Raw genomic sequence first — 25,005 nt, forward strand, 5'->3', positions numbered from 1 at the left:
AAATATGAGCTGACACAGGCAGGCAGCTGGAACAACTATAAACCTGTAGCCAGAATACAAAGAGTAAATTTATTTCCATTACTTCACTAACAGGAGATCCCCACAGTAACCTCCAGGTGGAGGTACACAAGCAGAAACAGACATCGTTAAATTTGGTCCATGCCACAAGATTGGTGGGTGCTATTTGTTGCAGATGCTCACTCCTCACATGCAGCACCAATTAATAGTGGACTCACAACTGATGTGTCAGTCCCTTATCCTACAGTAAAACTTTCATACCTTCTCTGTAAATTCCCCATAGGCAGCTACACACAGCACTGACTCCTCTTTCTTCTTCTTCTCCAACTAGCCAACTCCTTCCTATCCCCTCACACAACATCCTAAGCCTTCCTCCTCACAGCACAACCAGGAGATACTGACTAACTTTAACTGGCTAACTCACTCTTTTATAACACCCATCCTTATTGGACATAGATGCAACCTATTAAGGGCAAGGCTGCTTCCACTCTTTGGCAATTAGCACAGCTGTAACTCATCAGAGGCAAGGTTGCCTTCAGCACTATCTCTATTCTCTTACAATCTGTTCTTCCACAACTCTCCCTTTCTATTTTAATTACAAAATTAACCCTCCAATCTTAACCTCTTTAATGAGCTCATCTGCAGTAGTGAGCACCAGCTCCAGTAATGACATCTGCTCAGCAATAAAAGGTAAGCAAAAAGGGGGGGGGGGGGGGGGGAGGTATTGGTTATTTATGGCATTTTACTTCCAGAACAACCCTTATGCTAAAGCCCTGCTTTCCAGGAAGTGGCCAGACATTGCTTGCTGAGGGGAAGCAGAGAATAAATATTTTGGGTTTTTTTGCTTCCACACACAACCTTTTTCTTTTGCTTTAATAAACTGTCTTTATCTTGACACGAGTAATTTTCCATCTTATTTTCTTCCCCTCTCCCCATTCTGTTGAGGATGGGAGTGATAGAGCAGCTTGATGGGCATATGGTGTCTGGTGAAGGTTAACCCACTACAAGTGTCATCTGCATTTCTCTAGTGTTTTAAGATTTGTAGTATCTGTTAGGAGCAAACTAGAAGATTACAGGCTTGGCTTTGGCTGACTTAATGAAATTTTGGAAACTTTTGAGGCTTTTTCAAAGTATGCTTTTTCAAGTGGCAGTTGCTGCACAGATCCTTGTAATCAACATGTTATTATAATACAAACTGAAATTAAAAATAATATGAAAAAAAGATTCACAGATTTTGACATACTTGCTGCTACCTGGCTATAATTACATGGTTATTTTAATAAGAGTTTATTACAACTTTATTAGCTGCAAAATTGATAATGTAAAAGTACGGTATCTGGCTTTTCATGCTGATAACTGCACACACTAAAAATAATTTCTCTGTTCAGGAATAACCTCTGTGGGTAACTTTGTACTAATATATTTTCTTTTCTATACATTGATGTGTCAACAAATAGCAATTACAGCAAAGTGACAAAGCAGCATTTTATAAGGAAATTTGTGCAGGTTGGGTTTTTTCTTTGCTGACTACTCTCTTGTTTTGGCATAAAGCAAAGCCATAACTTTCACATCAACAGGTAGAAACATGAAGAAAACTTTAAATTAGCTTGCCTGTTTAAGGATTTGTTGTCTGAATTTTTTTCCTGCCTTCAAAATAACAGCTGGTTTTGTACTAGCAAGTTATAATTTTATTTGCTATGACCTAGTGCCTAGAAACATCTAGGCAGTGGTTTTGTTGCTACAGATTACTCAGTATCACTCTGTTACAATCTAGTTTATTTTTAGGTGGGCAGTGTCTGTTTAAGATACCATGGAGCATCTGAGTTTGAGTCTTGCCCTAGCTGGGAATTGTTACATTTTGTATATTTGAGCTGTAATGGATGCTGAGTCTGAAATGTTTTTGACTGTGAAAGAGCATAGAGCTGGTTCTTTTTGACTGAAAGGTTTGGACTATTAAGTTTTTGTCACAATAGAGTCAGGACACTTCTTTCTTCATGCAGAGTAGCTGAATCTTTATTACACACAGCTCATTGTAATATGGTATCAGAAGGCATCATGTTTGAATCTAATAGGTCAATGTATGAACAATCCCAAATGCATATTGTGAGCCTGTGTAGATAGTTCCTTTATCTTTCTCTAACAAATCTAACCCTCTCTTCAGTGCGTAGATTTCACAACACTGAGCTGACCAGTTTGATGGCAACTTCCCCCTTTCTGCAACCTTCATGTCTGTCCCTTCTATAATTGCGTATCCTGACACCCTTTTCCTCTCTAGTACTCTTGAGGACCCATCAGTGAACAAAATTCTTCTGTATGGCAAAGGTGTATCTTCTAGATCTTCTCTTATTTTAGTTTGTAGGTTTATTAATTCAATACAATTATTTTCCAAATCAGTTAGGGGTTCCCCAGATAGGAACTGTGTGGGGTTTAGACTTTTGGAGGTATTCAATTCTAAATTGCCATTGTTCATTAGGATAATTTCATATTTTAATATTTGGGAATCCTTTAGCCACTGTTGGGCTCTGTGAATTAAGACTGTTTTAAGGTCATGTGTGTGTATTCTGATTTTTCCCTGCAAGGTTAACTTTTGAGCTTCTTCTAATAGGATAGCTGTAGCAGCAATTGCTTGTAGGCAAGTTGGCCAACCTCTAGCTACTGGGTCTAGCAGTTTTGATAAAAATGCAACGGGCTTTTTACTTCCTCCCCATTCTTGGGTCAACACCCCATACGCTATTCCTTTCTCAGTGTTTACAAATAGCTCAAAGCCCTTCTTAAGGTCAGGCAAGCTTAGTACAGGTGCTGAGGATAATTTGTTTTTTAAATCTTGTAATTGTTCTTCATCTTCTGCTGTCCAATTTACTGGCTCAGGGTTGACTAATTTGTCATAGAGAAATTTAACACTTTGGATGTATTGGTCCAACTACAACTTACAATACCCAAACAAGCCTAAGAGCTTCCTTATGTCCTTTTTGGTTTTAGGGGCAAGGATGGATAAAAGGCCTGCAATTCTCTCAGGACTTAATTTCTTACATCCTTTTCTGATAATGTGGCCAAGATATTTAACTTCAGTTTCTACAATCTGTAATTTGTCCTGGGATCCCTTTAAGCCCTTTTCCCCTAAGAAATTTAAAAGCTGGATACTGGCCACTTTAACGTTGCTCTGTTCCTCTCCAGATATTAACATATCATCTACGTACTGTAAAACCTGTACATTTTCTCCAGGGGCAAATTGTTCAAGTAGGTCTTCTAAAGCTTGCCCGAAAAGGTTTGGAGACTCCGTAAACCCCTGGGGTAAAGCTAGTTTTGTATTACCGCCTTGGGGAACAGACTCCTTTATTCCTCTGACTATGAGAGATCGATAGTCTTTCATGTTTCTCCTCCCCTCCTCATGGTTTGGGTCCCACCCAGGATCTACTGGGGGCATTTTGTCGTCTCCTGGGGGCCCTAATCTATTTTGTTTCTCCCAAATCTTCATGCTGGCTGACTCAATCATCTTGACCTCTTCTGGGCAGAATAGTATATTAAAAATAGAATTTACCTCTCCCCAAGTATAGATATTAGGCCCTAAAAAATTGGTCTACTTGATTTGATATTCCTACTGGATCTTCTACTAAATTCCCCAGATGCTTTTTAAATCCCCGAACCTCAGAGGCTGTCAAAGGAGCATTCACAAATCCAACTCCTCCTGCCATTCCACCCATAGGGACCTCTCTGAGGGGAAAGAGTCTTTCTGCCCTTGATGTTTTAGACCTGGTGTGGCAATAAGGTCCTTGTGCCAGGTCATCACCTCGGGAAGCGGATATATTGGAGGTCGTAGTGGTATTTGAAGATAACAAGTTTAATTCCCAATCTAGAGGAGGAGGAGGAAGGGTATTGGGCAATGGAGAGGAGATTGAATCTACTATGGGGGACACTGGGGATGGGGTTAAGGAAATAGGTGAAGGGACAGCAGAGGGGGCTGGAGGCACAGGTGTATTAGGGGAAGGTGTTACGGCAGTGGACTGGATAGGTAAAGGAATCAGGTTTTGGGTAGGAACACTAAGAGCAGGTGACGAATGAATCACTGGTGGCTGAGGAATGGAGATTATGGGTTCTGAGGGGAAGGGAATCAAAGGTTTTGCAATAGAGGTCAAAGGGGGGACTAAAGTTTTTGCAGAGTAAGTTGGGGGAGGAACTTGGGGCATAACTGGGGGAGCTAGAAGAGGGGCTTCAGGTACCACTGGGTAGATAGGAGGGGGAGATGGTAGATATTCGAGGGGGTCCCATCCCTTGCTTGTTTCTCTTCCTCCCTCATTCCCCTTATGTTTTTCGTTTATTTGTAATTAATGTATCTTTGCACTATCACAGCCTGTGGCAATTTCCTGCCAACAGGTGGCATAGGCTAGCTGTTCAAGGTCGGGACAACTTTGAACTCTCAGGTATTGACTTAGTTGTGAGCATATCCATTGGTCTTGGGTCCCATACCAAGGCCAATCCCCTTGCAGTTGTAGTTTAGGCCAAATCTCTGTACAATAATGAACTAGTTTAATTCTATCTAGGCCTTTTGTGACTTCCAGAGCATCCCATTTGTCAAGCAATTGTTCAAGGGGGCTATTAGGTGGAATGGTTTTTTATCTTTTTCTTGGAGGAGCTTGTTCTTTTACTACAACACCCTCCCATCTCTTTAAACCCAAACTTTCACTAGCCTTTCTAGGCTTAAGGCCCAAACCTTCCTGTTGGGCCCTTGGGGCTTGTCCTAGTGACCAAACCCCCTATGTACCCCTGCGCCTTGCCCCCACGGGACTCTGAGCACTCCTGTTCGACGTTGCAGGGGTCCCTAGCACTAGATCCACCTGAGGATCTCCCCTGCCTAGCCACCCGCCGGGCTGGATATACCCACACCCCGGACTAAAAGCAGTCCTACATCTAGTGCCGTCTCCTTCCTGAGTTTTTCGTAGAGTCGGAAAGGAACAAAAAGACTCTCAGGGGTTACCTTGGTTTAACCTCTCTGTTACCAGGAAGCCACCCAAGCAGGGCCCGACCCCTTTGCCTTCAACCGGCCCTGCCTGGCCACCCTTCCCCAGAAGAATGGCCTCGGCTAAAGGGATGTGTGTGTGTGTGTGTGTGTGTGTGTGTGTGTGTGTGTGATGCCTGCCTCGCCTGCCTCGCCTGTCCTCACGCGATTCCCAGACTCCCCACCCCTGTGCTCTGGGCAGTGGGTTTACAGCCTCCCTTCCCTGGAGCTGCGACAGCACACCACCTACAGCACGTCTGGTCTGACCCTGGGGACCGGGGCCTTCCTGGACACTCGGCGCTGGCAGTACCTGGGGGTACCCTGTAGGAATGCGCACCACTCACTCAATACCTGGGCTTCCGTGCGCCCAGAGTCACCTGGGTCGCCCTCCTTAAGGGGGGGGGGGGGGGGGGCACCTACCCTAAATGCGTGCGACTCACACTATGGGTTTTGCCCTCTCGGGGGTCCGGGCTACCGGCTCCCGTCTCATTCTCATTCACACATCACTCGCTCGCCTCCTACTCCTGCCACCGGCTATACTCACCGGTGCTCCTGGTTCGTCGTCCCAGGCTGATCTTCTGGTCCAAGTAGTCGGCTGTCCTGGAGGTCTGAAGACGGGCGGCCGTCCTGTCTCTGGTCCTCTTCAGGTGCGGTGATCCCGGACGAGCCCCCAAAGTGGAATAAATAAGGGCAACGAGACCAGCTCCCGTTTTAATGCCTTTATTGAGAAATCAGCTCTGGGTGGGAGCCCGACGGGTCACGTGCACCACCACTGCTCCCTATGGACGATCCAGAGGAGGAGGAATTGAGCTTTGCTGTGCAGCAGAGCTGGGCCTTCTGTCCTCACAGGAGTCCCGCAGACGACCCTGATTGGCTCGTAGTCTAGGGGTGTCATGTTGATCGGGTGCTGTTCAAATCATGGTGACAAGGCAAGAGAGTCCTGGTTGGTGATTTCATTTTCTTCACTGTTTTTCTTACTTGGGAGTACCATTTTTAGTTTTCGATGTTATACTGGCTCGTTGTTTTTAGGGGATTTTTATTAGTGAGTTGTGTCCCATAAGCACTTGCAGTTTTCTCATTTGCCAGGCACCATTTTGGGAGCAGCGAAGGCGTTACCGACGGGGAGGGAAAGGGCATAGGGGCAAGGCAATTCCAGGGAGTGGGAATCAGAACAGAACAACAGCAACAATTGACATAAAAACAGGGTGTTTTCCACAGTTAATATAACATTAACAGAACAAACAGAAGCTTGTTCGTAACACTTTTGCCTTGTGGTTTATCATGCCAAGTGGAGATGCACACTTCTGAAACAGTATGTGCATGTCTCATTGACTATTATGAATCTGATATCCTGTTTATTGGTAACTGCAGCAGTTTTCATTTCTCAAGAGGTACACTAACATAGCTGCCCTACCAGATTGCTTGGGTTGATGATGAGCTTTAGCATCAGCTCAGTAGTGGGAGAGGTGAAAGCAATGAGGTTGAGTGACTTGTGTCAGTGAATTGGTGGCAGAGTTGAGATTAGGACCAGGGTTTGTGCCACTAGAGTGCACTATTTTCCTCTTACTTATTGAGAGAATGGGTAAATTTGCTGGTAGTTGCAGACTGATGTGAGATTTGGAAAACTGCTGCCAGCTTGCTGAACTACTGGGAGTTTCACATTGGTCTTAATTGGATGCAACTCTGCTTCTGCAGCTATCATTTACCAAGTATGAGAAATGACCACTCACTTTAAAATTTTCAAAGGTTTATTAAACCTTAACAAATACAACAAAGGACTGAATAAGGAAAAAGAGCAGTGCACTGGGAGCGTGTGATGATCTGCCACATGCTCATCTACAAAATGGCTGCTCCACCTTTTATACCCCAGGGTTGCATCAGCCAACCCTGACCCCTCCCAAAGTCTGCCAGTCAACTCTCCTTTGCCGTCCGTTGGTGGAGACTACTTTCTTGCAACTTGATTGGAGGTGAGGTGTTCATGCTGCACCTCCTTAGCAACAAGTCTTCCTTATTCCCAATTGCTCCATGCAAGGGGCACATGTGCACGTCCTCCCTGCACGTCTTGGACAACCAAGGCTGTCCAGTGGCAACAACACAGAGGGGGGAAAGGGGACTGTGGGGAGAACAGAGGATGTTCAAACAAAAAACCCACAATAACATAACCATACATCTATAAAACTTCTCTTAACATACACATAATATTCATCCCTTAATTTCGAGAGCAAATCATCACATTACCTATCTATAACACCAAGTAACTTTTTCTCACTATCAAACTTTTATGAATGTTGTGATGGAATGGCAAAGAGGGCTTGTAAACCAGCTCCTTTTGACTTTATTGGATATAAAAAGGATATGACAGAAAGACAGGATTCATCATACGTGTAATTAAAGCAAGTTCTATGAGATATATTCTTTCTCAGAAATACATTATGACTTTTGCTAGATTAATTCAAGGTTATCAAAAATGAGATATGGTACTTTATGAATGTAAGCCCTCCTTTTTTTCCCTTCACAGGTTTCCACTTGAGTGGCACTGTGACAGACCCTGCAATGCAATCGGAGCCAGAAACTGTTTGCAATGTAGCTATCAGCTTTGATCGTTGCAAGATTACCTCAGTGACCTGTAGCTGTGGAAACAAGGATATATTTTACTGTGCCCATGTTGTGGCACTCTCTTTATACCGGATCCGCAAACCAGATCAGGTCAAACTGCATCTTCCCATTTCAGAGACACTGTTTCAAATGAACAGAGACCAACTACAAAAACTTGTTCAGTATTTGATCACAGTGCACCACACAGAAGTTTTGCCAACTGCTCAGAAATTAGCAGATGAAATTCTTTCTCAGAATTCAGAAATCAATCAAGTTCATGGTAAGTTTGATGCCTGTTCTTTTGTTTCATTCCCTCTCTGTTTTTTTAATTTTTTTTTGTGGCACTCAGGAGTGTGACCTCCTGAAGTCCCTTTCAACATAATTACTTTGTAATTTTTATGGTGTTTACATTGTGGCATTGTGGTCAGTTCATCACATGTTCTTTCTGCCGTTGCTTTCTCCTCAGGGGGAGGACTCCTCACACTCTTCCCCTGCTCCAATGTGGGTTCCCTCTGTCCTGGTTACAGTAGAGTGCCTGTTTAGCATTATGTGGGTGTAACAAACAGTATATTGGACTCCTCTCTGCCTCATTTCTGACGCACTGTTAATGATGGGTCGTTTGCAGTAGCTGCCCAGTGCACACTTGACACCTCAGGCTACAAGATGGATGTTTGAGATAAGGAAAAAAGAGGCAACCCTGCAAGGCAAGGTAGTGTTTCTATTTCTTCACACCAATGACTCAGCTGTGATAACTCCTTCTGGGGAAGCACCATCACAGTCACCCATCCTGAGGTGGTTACCTCTGCTAATGGGCCATAATGGACTCAATGGCACTGGCAGAATAGGCAGCTGCAATAACTCACAGTATTACATCATTCCATTGTGAAAGTCCCCGCCCTGGGGGAGTTACTGAGCATTACCAACCGAACCTAACCATATATAATCTCTGATTTTGGGGATTTGGGACATCACCACCACCACCACTTGATAGATCCAGAGGACGACCAAAACTTCCACAGGACCACTGCTTTCGACTGCAACCACCACTTGATAGGACCGCGACCATCACCCTGACCAACAGGGTGCCAGGTTGTACTCTGACTTTGTGGGTTTAAGCCAGTTTTCTGTGTATCATTGCATTTATTGTAATCTCTCTATTAAATTGTAACTTCGTCCTGAAATCTCTCTTAAGGTAATTGAGTGGGGTTCATTTCTCCCACCAGTTTACTTTCATATGAGCACACCTTCCCACAGGAAACAGTTCTCCATAACCTTCTCCAATGTGACTCCTGAAAAGATACAGTTCTTCACAAACCACTCCAATGTAGGACTCTTCCACGTGGTGCAGTCCTTCAGGAACAGGCTGCTCAAGTGTAGGTCCCCCACAGGGTCACATCTCCTGCCACCAAACCTGTTCCAGCATGGGCTCCACTCTCCACAGGGTCACAGGTCCTGCCAGGACCCTGCTCCAGCAGGGGCTTCCCACAGGATCACAGCCTCCTTTAGGCACATCCACCTACTCCAGTATGGGGCTTCTCCACGGGCTGCAGCTGGATCTCTGCACCCCTGTGGATCTCCATGGGCTGCAGGGACACAGCTGCCTCACCATGGTCTTCACTGTGGGCTGCAGGGGAATCTCAGCTCTGGCACCTGGAACACATCCTCCCCCTCCTTCTCCACTAACCCTGGTGTCTGCATAGTTTTTCCTCTCACATATTCTCATTCCTCTCTATGCTGGCCCAAATTGCTTCTGTGCTGTAATTTCTTTCCCTTTCTTAAATATGTTATCACAGAGGTATTACCGCTTTCACTTATGGGCTCGGCCTTGGACAGCAGGGGATTTATATCAGAGCCGACTGGAATTGGCTCTGATGGACGTGGGGGAAGCTTCTGGCAGCTTCTCACAGAAGACATTCCTGTAGCTTCCCCACTACAAAAACCTGGTCATGCAAACCCAATACACCCATAGAAGCTACTGTGGAAAAAATCAACACTAATTCAGTCAAAACCATCACACCAGTCCTTTCTTTACATTTTTCTCTTATTAGCACTGTCTGCTTCACAGTAGTTCCTGTTTTTCTTTAATGCTATGCACTGCTGAACAGTTGTCATATTTTACCCAAGAGTTACAAAATGAAACACAAGATGAAATGACTTATTTCTAAGCTTTGAATCATTTGGGGAATCTAAGGCATAATATTTTCTAATAAGTAATTTTATAGCTTTGTTTCTATATAACTACTATTTAGAATAATTCTGAACACACTAAGTTTATAAAACTGGTTACTATTCTGTTGTGAATCAACATACAACATTATTGGTTTCTAGCTTGGACCATTCAGTCTTTGCATAGTGCAGATGCTTTTAGTTATAATTGTTTTCCCATATCGTCTTGATTCTGCCATGAGATTATATTTAATAAAAATTAATCTACATTTTACTTGTATACTTTAATAAGATTTTTATAAAATTAAGTTCAAAAAATTCAGCATGGCTGAGTAAATAACATAGCATTGTTTCATTTGAAGATTAAAACAACTCTTGTGATACTTCAGAAATAAGGACCAGGGAAGCAGTTTACTTAGAAGACACTGTGTTCTGCCCTTATATCAACAAAAATTTAGAACCATAGAATCACAGAATCATTAAGGTTGGCAAAGACTGCTGAGATCATCGAGTCCAACCTTTCAACGATCTCAACCTTGCCAACTAGACCACAGCACTAAGTGCCAAGTCCACTTGTTTCTTGAACACTTCCAGGGATGGTGAGTCCACAACCTCCCTGGGCAGCCTATTCAAATGCTTGACAACCCTTTCCATGAAGAAATTCTTTCTGATGTCCAACCTGAACCTCCCTTGGCACAGCTTGAGGCCATGTTCTCTTTTCCTGTTGCTACTTGCCTGGGAAGACACCTACCCCCACCTTGCTAGAACCTCCTGTCAGGTAGAGAATGAGAAGGTCCCCCTGAACTTCCTTTTCTCTGACTAAGCACCCCCAGCTCCCTCAGCCACTTCTGACAGGACTTGCTCTCCGGACCCTTCTACAGCCCCGTTGCCCTTTTCTGGACACACTCCAGCACCTCAATATCTTTCTTGTACTGAGGGGTACAGAACTGAACACAGGATTTGATGTGCGGACTCACCAGTGCCAAGTACAGAGGGACAGTCACTTCCCTGGTCTCGCTGGCCACACTATTGCTGATACAGGCCAGGATGCCATTGGCCTTCTTGGCCACATGGACACATTGCTAGTTCCTGTTCAGCCAGCTGTCGATCAGCACCCCTAAGTCCAGCTACTCTTCCCCCAGCCTGTACCACTGCATAGGGTTGTTGTGACCCAAGTGCAGGACCCAGCACTTTGCCATATTGAATCTTATTTTGGCTTATTGAGTTTACTATTGTACCCTGAGTAATTTGTGATATAGGCTATTCTTTGCCTATTTTGGTCAAAACTTCTCTTTGCTTCTATTTACTTTTCAAGATTAAATTCTTTATATATGACACCAGTTCTTGAATGTGGTTGCTCAGTTTGAAAGTAGTTGCTTTCAAAATTCCTAATGTAATGATCAAGTTCCTTAAGTTGTTTTTTTTTTAATGCTGCTGCTTCTTATAGTTTGGGAGTTGATTATATTTAAGATGCAACCTGCTATGACCATAAATATAAAAGGCTTTTACTCTGTTTTCAAAATGTATTTGGGTATTCAGTGTTACACAAAAAATGTGCATGGTATTCCTGCTTTTATTACTAAGTTTGCAATTTAGCAATTTTAGTAAAAGAGCAGGAGTATGTATGTATGGCTGTATCTATATACTGAGTGTAAATACTTATTGTATTTAACTGTAAATGCATGATGTTAAACTTATTTCAAAAACCAGTCATGACAGAAGTTGAAGGAAGGGAGATTAATCTGTTAGTGTCTATAAAGTTGTGAAAAACATGGTTCACTGTCCTGGTAAAATTTAAAAGGTTTAATAAAAAGACAATAGGAGAAAAACATAAAGCAAAGGGTTAAAACAGCCGGGTGCTTGGCATGCTGCCAAGAGCACACAGGCTGCTTCGAAAATGCCCCTTTAAATACGTTTTACAATACATCAACCCGTTGCATATTCATAGTCCTTCATGCAGAGTCAAACTTTTTCTGGGAGCCGTTTAGCATGGCCACTCCTTGGGTTTGCCTTTTTAGAGCATGCGTGTTTCTTGGCTTGTGGTTTTAATCCTCTTCTTATCACCTTTTAATTTGGGTGGTGGTCCCGGCTTTTTGCAGCGGTGAGTGTTGATAATTGTCGTGTCAGCTGCAGGGTTCCCATTACACGTTCACGGGCTGTTATCTTAACTAAGTGGGTAATTTAAGCATACTGTCTCAAAAAAACTTGTCTAACTTTTGCTATTAGAAGAGAAAGAAGAAAAGAAAAAACTATATTCGTACAGAAAAGCTATTTCAACATTATACATATAGCATTTATCCAAATATTTGCAAAAAGCCAACAACATGTCATGTACTTTTAACAATAACCCCCATCTTTCTTTTTATAGATTATTTGGCTTGAGCAATATTCTTTGTTTTCTAGCCTCCATTATTTTTTCATTTTTTTTCATAAATCATTTTCGCTTCCTTTGAGTTTTTTTTTTTTATTACTTTGTTCCTTTAACACCATGATCTTTTGTGCTGTTCCAGATGTAGCTGATTTTGGGTTCATAGGCATTGTTACAACTTGCATGCCTTGAACTACGCTGGTGATTAGCCGAATAAAACAGGGGATCAAACAAGGAAGAAAGATCAAGCCAGCTGTAGCACATAAAAGGAAGAAGCCTAGCTTCTTCCACCATTCTATTCCTATTACATTATCCCACCAGCTAGTGTTTAGCATTGATTCCCATTTTTGTACTGGTACATGAGCTATTTTTCTGATATCATTGACTATATCCAGTACAGCATCCCCGTTGTAATCTATGTTCAAACAACAATCTAATATATTAAATTTTCCACACACACCTCCTTCAGCTTGAAATGAATAATGGCCAGAAGACCAGCTCCCGTTTTAATGCCTTTATTGAGAAATCAGCTCTGGGTGGGAGCCCGACGGGTCACATGCACCACGTGCACCACCGCTGCTCCCGGTGGACAATCCAGAGGAGGAATTGAGCTTTGCTGTGCAGCAGAGCTGGGCCTTCTGTCCTCACAGGAGTCCCGCAGAAGACACTGGTTGACTCGTAGTCCAGGGGTGTCACGTCGATCAGGTGCTGTTTAAGTCATGGTGACAAGGCAGGAGGGTCCTGGTTGGCGATTTCATCTTCTTCACTGTTTTTCTTACTTGGGAGTACCATTTTTGGTTTTCGATGTTATATTGGCTCGTTGTTTTTAGGAGTTTTTTATTACTGAGTCGTGTCCCATAAGTACTTGCGGTTTTCTTATTTGCCAGGCACCATTTTGTGAGCAGCGAAAGCGTTACCGACGGGGAGGGAAAGGGCATAGGGGCAAGGCAATTCCAGGGAGTGGAGATCAGAACAGAAAAACAGCAACAATTAACATAAAAACAGGGTGTTTTCCACAGTTAACAGAACATTAACAGAACAAACAGGAGCTTGTTCTTAACAAGCTGACAAATAATCTAAAGCCAGTCTGTTTTGATACACTGCAGCCCTTCTTTGGCTTTGTTGATTTGTTAGTAATTCCATTGCTCGACCAGTTTTGTTTATTATCTCTACCACTGCCTGAAACCTTAAAATGTGGTTTAACATGTAAATTGGGGTTCCGTATCCCCAGCTCCCATCTTGTGCCCAGGTGGCTGGCTCATATGTTTCAATTATGCATTCAGGGGGCCATTCTTCGTCTCTCTATTTTTGGAACCCTCCAATCAATTCCCTTTTGTTTCTCTTTAACTCCTCATAAACTGGTATTCCCAATTTGTCTCCTTTTTGTCCTGGTAAAAGAAAAAATCTTGGCTGTATAATTCCCAGAGTACAACTCCCTTTCCACTGGGAAGGGAGTTCAAGGTGTGCTCGTTTCCCACATATCCAAAATAAGCCATCAGGTGCTTTTCAATAATTATTTTTCCGTTGATTTATATTTTCTCAAAATTTGGATATTTCTGGGATTCCATAGTAAGGATTCTTGCCTGTATCATTACATTGAAAAAGTTTTTATTATATTTACAGTTTTCCCTTTTTGTTTTTCCTTGAGTTCAATACTGAGTTGGCTCCTCTGGGATTCACCATGTCAGTGTTTTATTACTTACTTTATATCTCTTACAAGGAGTACTTCCTACTTCCTTATGAAATTTTTTTCTAGTGGGCCAGAGACATTCTTCCCCTATCACTGTTGAACTTAAAATCCACCCCTCTGGTCGCCTTTTCCCCTTGGTATTTGTCTGGTTCCACTGAAGGAGTTCAATTGGACCTAAGCTACTACCTTTCCATGGCCATTCTTCTGACATCAGAGCCCTCCCACAGACCCAACAGTTGGTTGCGTTAAGCTCCCTACTTTTTCTTAGCTCTACAAATTGGTTCTTTCCCAGTCTCGAGATACCCATCTCTTTTTCCAGTTGCTTTTCAAGTCCTGCATACAAATCTTAAAGTGAAATTGGCACAATTTTAGATTGTGGTGCTATTTTTTCTTTTATATTTACTAATTTTTCTTTTACTAAATCTTGGGCCTTAGTGTCAATGATATATGTGAAACAAATCCATTTTTCTCCTTTTGGACACTCAATTCCCAATTGGTTACCGCTTATTCCAAGGTTTTCTGCAATCCAATATTTTTTGCCATTTTCATCACAAGTACTTAGTTTGGATGGGTTATAACAGTGGCTGTTGACATGGGTATGTGTAATAAGGAAAGAACCTTGGTGTCTTTCCATGTACAGCTTCCAGTAGCATCTGTAACATGGCCTTGCCGACCTCCTGACAGGGAAAAAGCAAAAGTTGAGTGACAGAAAAAGGAATAACAGAGGTCCGGTATGGCTAATACCTCCACCTCCCATGCCTATGGGGTTTCAGCCCACAGCAGGTGTTATGATCTTCTCAGTGGCAGATACAAAGGCCAATCCAGTCTTGCCCTCTATTTCCTTGTCACTTGCTGGTTTTGACACTTTTTAGCTGTAGATTCCTACTGTTTCAGGTATTTTTTTAGTCAACAGGCATTAGTAATTCCCATCCAGGAAATAAAGTTATTATTTTAGTGGTTTTTAGTTTTTATCTGGATAGGGACAAGATTTGGTATTCAGAACTTCCTATAATGAGACTGTTGATTGTATGTATTACAACATCATTTTTTCTACAATTTAGACCTTTACATTTAATCCAGTGAGTATGTCCAGTATTTAGGACGAGTTAGAAAGGATATACTGTGTTGCATTGACGGGAGTTGCCATTTGGGTCCTTCCAGTTCGTTACTAACTGGTCCTCGCTTAAGAGTCAATTTAGTGTCACTAGGTTCAGATGTTATAGTCCACTCCTTAGGTTTCTCTTCTCCACAGGTCCTTTGATTTTGCTGGCATGGATCCACCCGCGTTCCCTGGTCTGGATAGCAACTTCAGTTGTCAGCAGTACCTGAAAAGGACCTTCCCACTGTGGGGTTAAAGATTGTTCTTTCCATGTTTTCACCAGTACCTATTCCCCTGGCTGGATATTGTGGATTTTAAAATCTAGAGGTGTGGTTTGAGGGATTATCCCTTTTGACCGCAAGTTTCCAAGGGTAGTTGCAATTGTATTGACATATTCTTTAACACTCTTTTCCCCTACTTCATAGGTGTCAGTTTCATGTTGGGTGGTTAGAAAGGGTAACCCAAACATCATTTCATAAGGTGACACACCTAGGTCAGACCTAGGTTATGTTCGGATCTTTAATAAAGCCAAAGGTAAACATTTTACCCATGACATCTGGGTTTCAGTTATCAATTTTGTTAGAGTTTTCTTTAAAGTCTGGTTCATTCTTTCTACCCAGCCTGAACTCTGCGGATGCCATGGGGTATGTAATTCCCACTTTATTTCCAAGGTTTGAACTATTTGCTGTGGGATTTTTGATGTAAAATGTGTTCCTTTGTCTGAGTCTATTCTATTAACCATTCCGTACTTGGGAATAATTTGTTCCAAAAGGGCTTTACAGACCACATTAGCTGTGGCTCTGACAGTGGGAACAGCTTCCACCCAATGAGTTAGATGGTCTGTTATTACTAATAAAAACCTCCATCTCTGTACTTGGGGAAGTTCAGTGAAGTCCACTTGGATACTTTGAAATGGTCAGAGTGCTAGCTCACGGCCTCCAAAGGTTGTTTTTCTCATTACCTTTTTATTTACCCTTTGACAAATTATACACCTTTCAGTTATTTGTTTTGCTAATCCAAAAATCCCACTACACCCGTAATTCCTTAGGAAGTGATCACACAGAGCTTGAGTACCCCAATGAGTCTTTTGATGCATATTTTCTAATTTTTTTAGTGAGTGCCTTATTAAGTAATTGCTTGCCATCGGGAAGTTTCTATTTCCCCGATTCATCTGACTTTCCCCCATCGTACTTAATTCCTTTTCTTCCGCTTTACTGAATTTTGGAATTTCTAATTCTTCCTTTTTTGGGGTCAAAATTAGCATAACCTTCTTGACCCCATTTTCTGCTGCATCTTTAGCTTCTTGATCTGCCAAGTTATTTCCCCTTATTTCTGAAGTCATTCCCTTTTGATGTCCCTTGATATGTACCACAGCTATTTCGTCAGGCAATTTTAATGTCTCTAAAACTTCCAAAATGAGGCCCTCATGTATTAATCCCTTTCCTTTTGAATTAACCCCCTTTCTTCCCAAATTTTTTCCAAAGTGTGTACTACCTCAAAAGCATATCTTGAGTCAGTGTATATGGTTCCCTTTTTATGTTTTAAATATTCCAATGCTCTTTTTAGAGCATATAATTCACAGGTTTGAGCTGACCAATTGGAAGGTAGTTTTCCTTTTTCGATAATTTGCATAATTTTTCCATCAATTAAAGCATATCTTGACATCTTTTTTCCTTGTACACATCTGGAGGAACCATTAACATATCTTTTTTTCCCTTCTAAGAGGGCCTGTTCTGCCAGATCTTCTCAAATTTTTGTTTGGTATTGGATAATTTCTAAACAATTATGTGCCAAATTATTTTTTGGTTCTCCATATAAAAATTGAGCTGGGTTTAAACTTTTATTTAGCTTTAGTGTTAAATCATCACTGTCTATTAAAATTGCTTCATATTTTAACATTCTAGAATCTGTTAACCATTTTTCAGCTTTCTGATTTAACACATTTCGGACTGCATGGGGTGTACACACAATCAGTTTACTTCCAAAAGTAAGCTTACAGCTTTCCTCTACCAGAATAGCAGTAGCTGCTATAGCTTGGATACATACCGGCCAGCCATGGCTTACTGGATCCAACATTTTTGATAAATAAGCAACTGGTCTTTTCATTCCTCCCCATTCCTGAGTCAGAACTCCATGAGCTACCCCATTTTCCACATTCACATACAGATGAAAGGGTTTTTCCAATGAGGGTAAGCTTAAAGCTGGTACTGAGACTAATTTTAACTTCAGTTCTTCTAATTTACCATCATCTTCTTTAGTCCACTTTACATTATCTCCCTCGGTCAATTTTTCATACAAAAACTTTACTGCTTGTGTGTACCCTTCAATCCATATTCTACAATAGCCTAATAATCCAAGTAGCTTTCTAATTTCTCTTTTTGAAGAGGGAGGAGGAAGAAATAAAAACCCTGCAATCCTTTCAGGGTTTAGCTTTCAGCTACCCTTGCTTATTAAATGCCCAAGATACTTTACTTCTGATTCCAGAAATTGTAGTTTTCCCTTTGATACTCTTAATCCCTTTTCCCTGAGAAAATTCAAAAGTTTTATAGTAGCCTTCCTAACTTTAACTTCAGCTTCCCCAGATAATAAAAGATCATCCACATATTGGATAATTTGTATTCCAGGAGGAGTGGGGAAGGTTTGTAATATTGTTTCTAAAGCTTGTCCAAATAAGTTTGGAGATTCTGTAAAACCCTGTGGTAATTTTGTCCACCTTAGTTGCTGCTTTCTCCCAGTTTTTGGATCTTCCCATTCAAAGGCAAAAATATCCTGGCTTTCTTCTGCTAATGGGCATGCCCAGAAAGCATCTTTGAGGTCTACTACACTAAACCACTGATGCTGGGGTGGGACTTTACTCAGAAGGGTATAAGGGTTGAGTACCACAGGATAATGGGTCCGAGTTCTCTTGTTAATCTCCCATAAGTCTTATACTAATCTATATTTCCCATCAGGCTTTTTTTACTGGAAGAATTATTATGAGGAGACATACAAGGTTCCAATGTCCCATCCTTTATTAGTCCCTCTATTACCGGCTTTAAGCCTTCTCGCCCTTCTAAGGATATAGGGTACTGACGTACACGTATGGGACATTCTTCTCTCTCAATTGTGACCCTTATGGGGTCAATATCCAGCCCCCCCCCATTTCCTTCCCCAGCCCACACTTCTTTATTTATTTTATCCTCATCCTCTTGGCTGTTTTAAAATTCTAGCTGTCATTCTCCCTTCTATTGGTATTACTCCTATTCCTAGCTTTACTTGTAAATCTCTCCCTAATAAGTTGCTTCTTGCCCCAGGAACCAATAAGACATCTCCCAGCCAAATTTTTGTTTCCCCCTCAATTATTACATTTTTAACGATAGGCACTGTGAAATCTTCTCCTTTTGCCCGTGTTACTTGTGCAGTGTCTTTACTTATACTGCAGCCTTTTGGGGGTTTTAATAGGCAGGTTCTTTCTGCCCCTGTGTCAACCACAAATTCTAATTCCTCCGCCTGGGGATCCACTTTTAAAGTTATCACAGGCTCTAGTTGGTATTTGTCCCCTAGAAAATAGAGCCTATGACTCCCCTATTGTTTTTCTGAGCCTATCTCCCGGAAGATTTTCAGGTTCCTTTTGTAGTGGGGACACTCTTTCCTGTAGTGCCCCTCCTTCCTACAGTAAAAGCAGGCATTAGAGGGCTCCTGAGATTTTGCATGTACTGGGGGTCTGTTTTTTCCTTTAAGACCTGATCGTTTAGGAGTGGTGTTTATGGGCTTCAAATTTCTCTGGAAATTACTTTCTCTCATAGTGGCTACCATAACTTTTGCTTCTATTTTGGCTTTTTCTTTATCTCTCCGGACATAAACCTTTTGAGCTTCCCTTAATAATTCATTTAGTGATCTATCGTGCTAGTTTTCTACTTTTTCCAGCTTTTTTCTAATATTTGGCCAGGCATGAGTGACAAAATTAACTCCTAATAGAGCCTGTCCTGGTATTGTATCAGGATTTATTCCAGAATATTGTTTCATACTTTTCCGAAGACGTTCCAACAATTCTGTTGGTGTTTCATTTTTTCCTTGCTGTACTTCAAAAGCTTTTTTGATATTTTGCCCCCGAGGTGCTGCGTCCTTTATTCCTTTGATTATCAAATTATGATAATCATTCATATGTTGTCTCCCTGCCTCCTCATTTTGATTCCAATTAGGAGGGGCTATTGGCATTTTCTGGTCCCCCGGTGGTCTTTGCTGTTTTGTTTTTTTTCCCAAATCTTTATTCCAGCATTTCTAATCATCTGTCTCTCCTCTTGGGAAAATATTATTTTCATTATTGATTACATCTCTTCTCAAGTAAAAATATTTGGGCCTAAAAATTGGTCTAATTGTTCAGCTGTATCTATGGGATCTTCTAACAATCCTTTAATTTCCCTTTTAAATTCTCTAACTTCTGAAGAAGTTAAAGGGGAGTTAACAAATCCTGTTCCACTTCCTCCTATAGGAACTTCTCGTAATGGGAATAAATGAATCTTTTCTTCCCAATCTTTTTGTTTACTGTCCCTTATGTCCCTCTTTTCTAGTTTCGGGGAGGTATCAGAGGAAGTCTGCCGTTTAACGGAACTTATTGTATTTTGGTATGGCGTTTCCCCTTTAAGAGAAGAGGCGCCTTGGACAGCCGAGGCCACCATGGCTGAGGGAACGGAGACAGAGGGAGGCGCCCCCTCAGAGCCCGAGTCCTTCGAGGATGGGGAGGGGGTGTGGGCGGGGACTGTTACCGGAACCGCCGACCGGGCAGAGTTTTCCGGCGGAAACCAGACCGGGGCACGGGCAAGCACATTGTTCATGGCGGCCAGAGCGGCGGTGTCTGGCGCCAGCGCGGACAGCGTAGCTGGGCCGGGGATGGCCGGGAACGGGGCAGCCGGGGTGGCTGTGGGATAAGCAGGTGGGAATGGAGCCGCTGGCGCTGCTAGCGTGGCGGTTGGGGCGGGGGCTGTATCGGGAGGAGCGGCCGGCGCTGGTGGAGGGCCCAGCGCGGCCGGCGGGATTCCCGCGGGCAGCGCCGCCGGGGCCAACGGGAATTCCAAGACTGGAGCGAGGGGGAACTCCGGGGCTGGGGCAGCGGCGCAGCCCCGAACGGTGCAGGAGCAAGTGGGAACGGAGGGGGAAACATATCTAGAGGGTCCCAGTCTCTTTCTTTCTTTTTCTTTTCTTTCTCTTGGATTTCTGGTATTTTATAAACTTTTACTCCCAGTGGCTCTTTTTCTCTTATCCAGCATGCAGCATATTCTCCTTCTTCCGGGTTAACCGGTTTGTCAGGAAAATTAATCCACAAACACCAGAGGTTTATGTCCAAAAAGGAGACAGAGGAGTCCTTTTTGCTTTATTCGAATAAAGGGAGAGGCCATGGGACATTCCCCTGGGATCTCTCAAATTTTTGGAGGACGCAGCCTCCTTTTTATCCTATTTTCCCGGCCGCATTTCCCTCTCTCTTTCCCCATTGGCTGAGGTACTTGAGAGGCACAGACTTCCCAGAACGCCTGATACCTGAAATTCCCCTGTAATGTATAACCCTCCCTTTTAATTTTTAATTCTTATAGAATTCATAGTTCCCCCCCCCCCCGTTGCTTCTTTCATATCCAATTTCATTTATCAGCAGCCCTACAGTTTGTTTGTAAAGGCAAATATCTCTTTCCATTCATCAATCAGTGGAATCCATCCCATTGTTTCTTTTATCTCTCAGTGCTAGCCTTATCTACAGGCTGATCCACAACTCATTTGTAAAGACAAATTCAACATTCCTCTCAGGTTCTTTAGAATTTACAAATACGTTTAAAGCCTGGCAAATCCAAGCTTCAAAAGAGCCATATCTGGGCCAATAAACATAGTCAGATCTTATTTCCGTTTTTGCCCATTTTATCATACAAAATTGAATCATTACTTTTTCCTTTTCTTTTGTAGAAGGGTCAGTATCCCAGTTAGCTAACATAACTCCCAGAGGGCTATCTTCAGGTATCTCTGCTGGTACCCTTTTACCCCCTTTTTCTCCTGAGCCTATTTTACTATTTTCCCCCCCCCATTTCTCAGGATTTTATCTATTCGCCCCTGGCCTATTTCCCACTTCCCCAACACTGGAATATTACTCCTCTCCCCCCACACAACAGTGTATTTCACCTCACTTCAGAGAATAAAGTTAAGATCAACTATCTATACTACATACACTCTCATTCATTCACATTCACTCGTTTTTATTTCTTTATTTCCTCTTTCTCACTCTCCCCCCACTCACAACAAGACACAAACAAAAATAAGGTACCTCTTACTTTTTTAAGTCACTTATTAATATTTACCTATGGGTATAAAACCTCTAAAGCCCAGATTTCTTGGGGTCCTCAACCTGGCAGCTTTTTAAAGCCCAGATGCTCTTGGATTTCCCCTCAACTTGGCAGCTTTTTTGTGGGGCCCTCACTTTTCCCGTTTCCCAGTGGATTGTGCCAGGAAACCCTTGACTGGGAGTCCTCAACCCCTCACCCGGGACCCAGTCCTGATTACCCACGGGGGGATTCTTTCACTCTTTTTCTCTCGCTTCGTCTCCTCGCTGACTGAATGTCTCACGAAATTTCAGAACTGCAGCTCTCCGAAACTGCACACTCGCTTCGCAGGTCTGGAGTAACCAGCCCGCGTCTCAGACACACACACCACTCGTCCCCCCCCGTATCCGCCCCCCCGAACAGTACTTAAACAATCCTTTTTCTTGTCCGGGTCTTCGTGCACAAGAATTGTGAGGCTAATGCCGCGGTCTTAGAGAGCCCTTTTTTTTTTCCTTCTCCTTTTTTTTCCCTTTTGCTTTACCGTCTCCTTCTTGTCCTCCGGGTTATCCGACCTGCAAACCCCAATCCACACCAGGGGAAGCGGAGCGAGGCCGCCGAAATCAGGAGGGGCGCGCCCCCCCCCCCCCCCCCCCCCCGCTCTGGGACCCCTGGGGTCTTGGAGGCGAGGTGTTGATCCCGGACGATCCCCCAATCGTGAAAAACACGCTTCACTGTCCTGGTAAAATTTAAAAGGTTTAATAAAAAGACAATAGGAGAAAAACCTAAAGTAAAGGGTTAAAACAGCCGGGTGCTTGGCATGCTGCCAAGAGCACACAGGCTGCTTCGAAAATGCCCCTTTAAATACGTTTTACAATACATCAACCCGTTGCATATTCATAGTTCTTCATGCAGAGTCAAAATTTTTCTGGGAGCCGTTTAGCATGGCCACTCCTTGGGTTTGCCTTTTTAGAGCATGCGTGTTTCTTGGCTTGTGGTTTTAATCCTCTTCTTATCACCTTTTAATTTGGGTGGTGGTCCCGGCTTTTTGCAGCGGTGAGTGTTGATAATTGTCGTGTCAACTGCAGGGCTCCCATCACACGTTCACGGGCTGTTATCTTAACTAAGTGGGTAGTTTAAGCATACTGTCTCAAGAAACCTTATGTCTAACTTGCTATTAGAAGAGAAAGAAGAAAAGAAAAAAAGCTATATTCGTAGAGAAAAGCTATTTCAACATTATACATATAGCATTTATCCCAATATTTGCAAAAAGCCAACAACATGTCATATACTTATAACAAAGTGACACAGTTTGATTACAGGTTTTAATATTTAGCATACAGTGCTTTTCTCTTTCATAGTTCAATTGGGCACTAATTTATCCTCATGACACCCCTTTAAAGCGCATAAGTAACACTTATCCTCAGTTTAGAATTGGGGAAAGGGATTTGGTGTTGGTACCAAACTGCATTGCAGTGATTAAATTCAGGGCTGCCCATGTTCCTCTCCTCAGCCAAACTGCCCATCTCCTGAAGCCTTGTGCTTGCTCCGGGCCGCATTGCACCCCAAGCGAGGTTGCTGCCTTCGGGTTGACCCTTCAGATCTACTTGCCAGCTACTGCTAGGACTTCATTTCACAGCTCCTAAGGCAGCTTCCTTCTGCGGTCCTGTTGCTTGTTCAGATTGTGTGGAAAAGCCACGCTATGAAAAGACAGTGTCCACAAAGGAGATAGAGGAGTCCTGCAACTTCATTCAAATAAAGGGACAGATTCCACTAGGGCATACCCCATGGGGTCTCTCTCTCGGTTTTGGAGGGCACAGCCTATTTTTATCCTAAACTCCTGGCTGCATGTTGCCCTCTTCCTTTTCCCATTGGCTGAGTTACTAGGAAGCTACAGCCTTCCCAAACCGCCTACCACATATTCTCCCTTGAACATGTATCGTCATTTTCCCCCAAAGTTCAGAAGTTCAGGCTATATGAGTTCTGCAATAGACTTTGCACTGCCGACCCATTTGCCCTATTACACTAAATTTCAGGAGTTCAAACTGTCTGATCAAACTGTCTGGGTTCTGTAAGAAACTTGTGCAGCCTGATGCTTGTAGAGGTATTAAGACCCATTTCGAAGACATTAGCACCCATTTCTCCTAAAGACCGTCACCCATGGAGTATTTTGTAAAGATATTAGCACCCATCTTTCCCATCTAGATAGTTCCCATCCCAGGTCTTCAGAAGAAAAGCAGCAGTGTAGAAATCCTATGGTTGCTCAAGAATGATGAGTGTGCTAGAGGGAGAGGAAGCAGACTAGATCAATCGATGTTCACTTTGGTGAGGAATACACCTAGGGCCCATAGGTCACTGTGTAGGTGCAGTGCAAGCTGCAAGGTGTTCCCTGGGTGGGGGAAATGGTTGGAGCCCCAGGCAATGAGTCGTGATTAGGCACATCGACCCTTTGCCTAAGGGCAAGCAGACCTGTGGCTCTGGCCAGTCAATCACCCAGAGACCCTGCAGAAGCCAATGAACAACGAGAAGACCCCAGACCCAAAATCACCATTGGAATGGGTGCACAGACTGTAGTAAAAGTCCAGGGATTCCTTTGTTCAGGGTCCCTCTCCAGAGGCACCAGCGCCAGCTGTTATTGTGTCACTGCACCATGATTAAATTACTTAAAGGAAGCAGAGGTCTGAGACTGCTATGGGAAACCTGGGGTGGAGCTGGTGAGGAAACCTGGTCTGACTGTGTGTGGTGTGTGTAGGGAGTCAAATGGAGCACCCGTCAGCTCACTGGAGCCACCCACTGTGAAGGAGCTTCAGTCCCAGCAGTGAAAATCTCAGGTCAATGGTCAAACTGGGAAATTTCCTTAATGACTTGACTGTAAGTGAATGTAGTGATCTGGAAAGGTGCCTGGTTGAGAGATGTGGAGATGGTCATGTCTCGACCCCAAAACAAGAATAACATGGGCAGTGGGAGCTGAGGCTTCTCCAGCAGCAACATCAGGATGCCTGGCTGCTGTCAGGGCTGCAAATGGGGTTTAGACTTGTGCCCAATCTGACATGCCTTCTCCTTGCCTTGTTAGTTCATGGCTATTGCTGAAGACTGCCAATTATATTCAAAGATCAGCGAATTACAAACTGTAGACAGTTACATGTATATCGAAAATTCTTTATAAATTCTGGTTAAAAATTTGGATCATACTGAGTGTAGCCTATATATGATCTTGTGAGAAAATATTGCTCTGAATCAGAAGTACCTGTAGTACTATGCTGAATAGCATTGTAGAGCTCAGACCCTCAGCTTGATGTCTTAAGCTTTTATAGTCTTCTTACCCAGTGGCATGAAAAATAGCACTGGTGTAAGTATAGTAATGCTGAGCCATTGGGGAAGGTATAGTGCAAACTGACTTGCCTTTTTCCCAACCTGGAAATGAAACTTGAGATAATTTTAGTAAGGAGGCAATATAAAAGTGTATTTTTATTTGAAGGCCTTGAGGGGCAGTTATGGAAAGATGTCCACAAAAGCTCACACCCCCCCCGCCCCCCCCCAGGGATGAGTACATTTTTATAGGTTTTAGGAAATTAGCATAATTGATAAAAAGCACCAATTAAGAGGACAAGTGGTGATGCAATTCTCCTCCAGGTCAAGCCCCTTCTCTGGAGCCCCCCTCTCGGCACTAGCTGTACTTTGTCCATGAAATGTATCTCAAAGAGTTGTTCTGGGCCTTGGTTCCCAGGAAGAACCAAGATAGGACTGAGGCCTTGTACCCTCCGAGGCTTGGAGCTCTGGAGTTTGTTTTGTCCTTCTGCC

The 25,005-nt window shown here is 43.0% G+C and overlaps 1 protein-coding gene across 2 annotated transcripts in view; it reads left to right on the top strand.

The window, feature by feature from the left end:
- Positions 1-25,005, top strand: part of LOC148220403 (zinc finger SWIM domain-containing protein 6) — a 284,732-nt gene that overhangs the window by 166,751 nt on the left and 92,976 nt on the right. For both annotated transcript variants that reach the window (XM_088155656.1, XM_088155655.1), the window contains exon 2: positions 7,530-7,886. In XM_088155656.1, coding sequence (XP_088011782.1) covers positions 7,530-7,886 — 357 coding nt within the window. The remainder of the gene's footprint in view (positions 1-7,529; positions 7,887-25,005) is intronic.

This window comes from Sturnus vulgaris, chromosome W (assembly GCF_052056855.1).
Source record: "Sturnus vulgaris isolate bStuVul1 chromosome W, bStuVul1.hap1, whole genome shotgun sequence".
Taxonomy (NCBI): Eukaryota; Metazoa; Chordata; class Aves; order Passeriformes; family Sturnidae; genus Sturnus; species Sturnus vulgaris.